Below are 6391 nucleotides of genomic sequence, written 5' to 3' on the forward strand. Positions count from 1 at the left end.
TTTTTTATTTAACTAGGCAAGTCAGTTAAGAACAAATTCTTATTTACAATGACAGCCTACCCCAGCCAAACCCTAATGAGGCTGGGCTAATTGTGCACCGCCCTATGTGACCCAATCACGGCCAGTTGTGATACAGCCTGGATTCAAACCAGGGTCTGTAGTGATGCCTCTTGCACTGAAGTGCAGAGCCTTAGACCACTGCGCCCCTCAATACACATTGTTTCTTGAAGACTATAACTTATAAATGCCTCATGAGCTTAGTTCAACTGTCATACCCAATCAGAACCCAGAATAACTTTTTTAAACTCCAATATTTGTAAATGTAAACTGTATAGCCTCAAAACATGCTATACATTTGATATAAGAGATGGGCGGCGGCGTTGTTATAGATTTAACTGCTGATTGGCCCTAATGACCTATTTGGTCATTTCCAAATGAGCTGACCAATGCAGCGTTTACCATGAATGCAGTCTCCGCAAAGATTGCCTTTAAAAGCTGCATTGTCGACAAAGCGCAATCAGATTGAATCCTGGACATGTTTCATGCAGCTCACTTCAATGACATTTGCATGTTCAACACAGAGTTTGCAATTTTGGAGTTAACAAAATGGAGGTTATCGAATACAAATGAAGCCTTGCTCTTCCGCAAAGACAAAAGATAAACAAAGATGACAAGCCACTAGAATGTTAAAGTTTTTATTTATTTTTCATCAATGTTAAATACCATAGGACAGGACTGCAAGAACGTAGATCTTTTTGCCTCACAAGGGATATAGAATTTGTGTAAAGAAAAAAAAAAATCTAGAAAGAATAGTAATAATAATAAAAATTCATTTTTTATAATTGTGTGTTTATGTCAGTAGGGAAAAGGAAAAGTAGGAGTCACCTATATTCCCAGCATACTGTATCTTTTCACATAACTCAAGAAAAACCAAGATAAGAAGAATTGAGTGAAAATGAGAATGTTTAGGCAACATGTAGCAGAGTCTTTTGTTTGGAAGGCTATTTCTTCATCCCATTTTCTTAAAATCATTAAAATAACAGACAAGACACTGAACATTCAAACTCTTATTAAAACCACAGAGAGAGAGAGCTCATTTTTTATTTATTTTTTGCTTCCGATTTCAACCAAGGTCACAAACCCAGTGCCCCGACTCACCTGTTATCAATGCTCTGACAAATGTACAATTTACATTTTCCCCCCAAACATCCCTCCCCTGATTCCTCACCCCAAAAAAAGATCAGGAAAAACCCCCAAAAAAGGAGAAAGCTCATTCTTCTGTTTTTCCACGTGTACTAACCATGTGAGATTGTAAAAGGCGAGGCCTGCTTATGATTGGGTACACAGAACATATGTACGTAGGCCGTGAGCTGGCGCTACGGCCAGGCCCTTGGGAGACAAACGAGCCCATGCCGGCTCACTTTTCTCTCGCTCCACCCCTACAAGACAAACTTCCCTAGGAAGAATCCGATGAAGATGGCTGCTATGACGACCAGTAGCGAGGGGAGGGAACTGGAAGAATGCTGTTTGCTCATCGTGGCGCCCGAGCTGGAGACTATGTTGTCTGACCGGTGGGCCTTCCTCATCCTCAGGCCCTCGTCCTGAGAGGACAAACCCAGTAGGTTAGAACCCCAAAGCTTTCCCACATGCCACAGCCATAGGCCGAGACCAATATCATCTTAACAAGAACATTGTCTTCACAATATGTTCGTATATCGCCAATATATAATACTAACCTAATACCACCTGAATCTTAGACATCATACAACCTATGACCATACCTTGAGTTGTCTGTTCTCGTCTGAGAGTTTGCCCACATCATACTGCAGCCTCTTGCACTCGTCCATCAGTTTCTTCATTTCAGAGTCGTCCACGGACGCGCTGATTGGCTTGGGCGCCGACGTGCCGTCAGCGTTGGAGTTGAGGACGGGGGCAGCTTTGGTTGCATCAACATCATCCTGGAAGCAAGGAAAGTGGAAAAAGGTGGCGAAAAGACAAACGTGAACAAGAGGCTAGTTTCCCTCCTGACAATGCTGTACATTCCAACCACACAAACTCAACACGCTTTAGAGTAGACCAAACTTCATGAAACTGTTAAGCAGATGGAAAAAATATATATATATATATATTTTTAAATGGTGTTAATTAGTTTGAAATTAGTATGAAGCGGTAATACGTTTTCATTCTAACTACTATTCTAATTACAACCAGCTACGGCAGGGGAATAATTATTTTGGGTAGATGAGAAGTTATATATATATATATTAAACAGATCTTTCTCTAATCCACAAATTGATTTTGACAAGAGAAAAAAAAAAACATTTGGTGCGGCCCTCCACTGAATTTTGAAAGCCGAGTGTGACCCTTCAGCCAAAAGGTTTGCCCACCCCTGGCCTACAGTGAGCAAACGACACCTGAACTTCAACTTCCTGTCCTGCCACAAACCTGCCACTCCCTGCCTCGCACTGAGCTGGGTGCTGACATGAACTCTGGGAGGTCGCTGGCGTCGTGGGCTGCCAGGTGGTGCCTGGTTCCCAGGGGGGTGCTGTACTCTCCGGGGGTGAAGGCTGCTCTGTTGCCCAGGTGTCTGGTGCTGAGCTTGGGGGTCTGCTCTGGCCCTGGGGTGATGAGGAGTCTGCCCATGGCCCTACCATGAGTCTCCCTGGTACTACCGCTAGGCTATCGCACGAGGGGGGGGGGCACAAGCAATATGCATGCCAATAGATAATGTATATAGCTTTAGATTGTTTAGTGGTTGCTTGGATTGTAGGGTAGAACATTCGACACTCAATGTATTATAAACGGTTATACACTCTTACTGTGTTGAACAAACAAAACGGACCTATCACATACTAGGGACAAGCGGTGAGTATTTCAGATGTGACTTTGGGGAAGTTTGAGGTAGAAATTCTGGTTAGTACAGCGGCTATTTACTTAAAATCATCAAAAATCCATGATATCATTAGCACCCATCAAATGACTGTACCTAGGCAAAGGCAGAGAAAGGAACAACCAACAGTAACAGGACAAGGAGAGGGACAGAAATCCAAGTAGAATCTAGGAGAAAATGTGAAAAAGATGCATTGACAGACAACATTGACCTGTGGCCGTGACAACAGTACAACATTGGAGGTATAATATCAAACAATTATAAACTGGGTGGTTTGAGGCCTGAATGCTGATTGGCTGAAAGCTGTGGTATATCAGACCGTATACCAGGGGTATGACAAAACGTGTATTTTAATTACGTTGGTAACAAGTTTATAATAGCACTAACTCCCCTCTAGAGTTTGTGATATATGGTCAATATACCACGGCGAAGGGCTGTCCATATATATATCACACCCCCTCGTGCCTTATTGCTTAAATATATGGCAGCTGATAGAATTTCCACTCCTTTGGAAAGTCCAGCCTTTACTACTGCACACTACCTACCATTTTATCATTGTCAGTGGGCAGTTCGAACACACATCTCAGCTTGGAGTCCATGAAATCATCTGGCGTTGCATCTTTCCACTGTGGAGATTCAACAAGTAGAAGTTGAGATTGACAAGTAGATGATAAGGTGAACAACACAGATCGATCAGTTGATCACAGGGACCGCTGATGGAATAACAATGAACATGCAATACTGTCAGTTACTTATCTATAGACATTAGGATGTGGAAATGCTGATATATCTGTGTAATATGACATTTGCTGCCCTCTGCTGGAGAAACCATAAAAAGCATTTTGAATACAGTACTGCAGGATTCTCCAACTGGCAGACCAAATTATTTTATTTGGCCCACTAAATTCTGAGCAAAAACAAAATATGTGGGGGGTGGGGATAAATCAGCTCCAAGTGATTTTAATATTGGAAATCTGTTCCAAAGTATTCCCACGCATAAGAGAGATACAGTATGTGATTATATATCAAATGCAAACAAGATTTTAAATGATTATGTTTTAGTGAAATAGTATATCTGTTTGCGCTTCTTGCGGTCAACAGTATACCAATTATTTGTAATTATGATCAAGCCCCCTGACCAGCCACTGAATCTAGTTGATGATCCCTGCAGTACTGAAACCTGTAAATATTCAAAAGCAGGTTTTCCTTTGATGACATAGCTACTAACATAAAGCACAACATGTATTTGGTAGCAATGTGGACAGGAAAACTTACCACTGCATCCATGTCTGTAGCAGTGGATGGTGCAAAGATTGTCTGTACCATGAATTTATGTTTACTTTTTTCATTGGGATCATAGTCAAAGGGCTGCAGCATTACTGTTGAGACAGAAGATATGAGGTCAAAACTGGGGTCATGACTATACATACATATAGGCCTACTGATACATGCATTTGACATTTACATGCCTGATTCGTCTGTACTTGAGGTGGCAGGTAGCCTAAGTGGTTAGAGCGTTGGACCATTAACCGAAAGGTTGCTAGATCGAATCCCCGAGCTGACAAGGTAAAAATCTGTTGTTCTGCCCCTGAACAAGGCAGTAAACCTACTGTTCCTAGGTCGTCATTGTAAATAAGAATTTGTTCTTAACTGACTTGCCTAATTCAATAAAAGGTTAAAAAAAAAAAATCATACATTTAATTAAAGTGGAAATAGTGACAGGATATAATTTGTTCTTGTTTGATGTTGTTGACAAAAAGGGCTCATTATACATTTGGCAACACAGTGAAAAAGGTCTGCAAATACAAAAGCCTTACCAGAGACAGTGACAGTGGCTCCTGACTCAATCATGCCGCTGTTGGGCCTTACACAGTACCGGCGAGGTGCCGTAGTCTTCACTTTGAAGCATACTTTTCGGTCAGAGGGATTTTTGAGCTTGAGGTTTGTGGTCACTACATCTGTGAAGGGACCTGCATTGGAGAGAAAGGAGATGGTATTGAGGGTCAATGGAGTCACCTGTACAATGCACACACAAGACGCAAATGACAACCAACGTAGACTAGTTACACGTTATGGCAAATTATTTTCTATATAGTAAAATGACCCATTAAAACACAATAGTGTTAACTGTTGGCTAGGCTCAGATAAACATGTAGCTCAAGGCATAAAAGCATAGCCAACTATAACGTGAAAATAGCCTACGGTTACACAAAGTTAACTACACCTCGTTCTCAATGTAATGAGCACTAGGGATGCGGTCAACAAAATACCATAACAATGCATGAACTATCTGGACACTGTGCAAAGTGTCAATGAGTGGGATAGCTAGCTAGCATATGAGCGGTCAGTCAATCAGCTTACTTTAGCGAGCTACTATTTCCATATTCAACAACTGCAATTTTAGCAGTGTCACCCTAGCCAGCTAGTTAAATCCGTGAGAATAATAGTACATGTAATGACTGGTCTAGTCAAATCAGAATGTGTTACTTGTTAGTTGAACCTATCTATCAGGCTAGTTAATATTATAGTACTTAACATGGCCAAACAACCATGTCAGTGACTATTATTTCAGGCTAACGTTAGCTAGCTATCAATCAATCAATGATCCCTGAGTGACTGACAGCAAACTAACGTTACAGTAGTTATCCGTGTCAATGCCACAGTAACAAGTAAGCTAACTAGGGTCACTAGAGACCATACGCCCTCCGCGGCTGACGATAAACTGTTGTACAGTGATAGCTAGCTAGCTAACTGGGTACAGGCCCATAAATCCTCGCTGCCATCTCAAAATGGCGGCGGTAAGCGAGAGGTTTCAGTAGGGTTGTTGAAGCTAACACATCCCCCCCAGGAGTCGGTAACGTTAGCTAGCGTCTACAAGTGGTAGCTAGCCACCAACATTATTCATCTTACCTTTAAATTTGAGATCATACGGCGGTTCAATAACTATGATCTGCTCCAATTTAGACATTGTGTTGTTGAAAACTGTTCCAAGGAGCCGGTGTTCAGAGCCAAAAAACGTGCACACGAGTTACAGTTGTTACGGGAGCGCGCAAAATACACATCACCGCGAAACCCGCGCCCTTCGCCTGAACCAGAGAGCAGATAATTGTATGTATGAGCAACATAGATATTCTCAAATACATTTGGCCCAATAGAAACGTGTTCCTTTTCAGAGGGTGCCTACAGCGCCAAAATATACAGTTTTCAGAGTTTTATTTAACTTAAAAAAAAAAAACGAAACTAATAAATTAACAGCGCTGACTAGACTCAAATGCATGAATGGCACTGTATATTATTTTTTACATGTGTAGGAAAAACATTACATTGTGTTTTAGGTACGCTTATCCGCGACTATAACCATATAATTACATATAGTGACTAAGACACTACAAACTTCTCCAAGCATGCCAGTAGCCATCAACGGTGAGCATTTGCCCACTGAGGTTGGTTACGACGTCGAATTCCAGTCAGGTCAAGACCTTGGAGAGCACAACAGGCATT

General features: G+C 41.6%; 1 protein-coding gene across 3 annotated transcripts; it reads right to left on the reverse strand.

Annotated features, from left to right (window-relative positions):
- Positions 1-679: 679 nt before the first annotated feature.
- On the reverse strand, positions 680-5987 carry LOC118372620 (vesicle-associated membrane protein-associated protein A-like). Of its 3 annotated transcripts, none has more exons than XM_035758558.2 (6): positions 5801-5974; positions 4708-4860; positions 4166-4269; positions 3436-3516; positions 1782-1958; positions 680-1601 (listed from the first exon to the last, which is right to left on the reverse strand). In XM_035758558.2, exons 1-6 carry the CDS (start codon positions 5856-5858, stop codon positions 1440-1442), a joined length of 735 nt encoding a protein of 244 aa, XP_035614451.1. In that variant the 5' UTR covers positions 5859-5974; the 3' UTR covers positions 680-1439. The 3 variants fall into 3 exon arrangements, with proteins under 3 accessions (XP_035614451.1, XP_052339818.1, XP_052339819.1); XM_052483858.1 differs by lacking the exons at positions 680-1601; positions 1782-1958 and adding exons at positions 2001-2679; positions 2987-3057 and having other exon boundaries at positions 5801-5987; XM_052483859.1 differs by lacking the exons at positions 680-1601; positions 1782-1958 and adding exons at positions 2002-2635; positions 2987-3057 and having other exon boundaries at positions 5801-5986.
- Positions 5988-6391: the final 404 nt, after the last annotated feature.

This window comes from Oncorhynchus keta, chromosome 28, assembly GCF_023373465.1.
Source record: "Oncorhynchus keta strain PuntledgeMale-10-30-2019 chromosome 28, Oket_V2, whole genome shotgun sequence".
NCBI lineage: Eukaryota > Metazoa > Chordata > Actinopteri > Salmoniformes > Salmonidae > Oncorhynchus > Oncorhynchus keta.

What these genes read in the sequence shown, in the direction of transcription:
- LOC118372620 (XM_052483858.1), bottom strand. Translation starts at nt 5,858, where the DNA reads ATGTCTAAATTGGAGCAGATCATAGTTATTGAACCGCCGTATGATCTC. An exon ending in CCACTGACAATGATAAAATG is followed by an intron (nt 3,058 to 3,435) that starts GTAGGTAGTGTG and finishes ATTTTCTCCTAG; the next exon opens with ATTCTACTTGGATTTCTGTC. An exon ending in CTTTCTCTGCCTTTGCCTAG is followed by an intron (nt 2,680 to 2,986) that starts GTACAGTCATTT and finishes CTCGTGCGATAG; the next exon opens with CCTAGCGGTAGTACCAGGGA.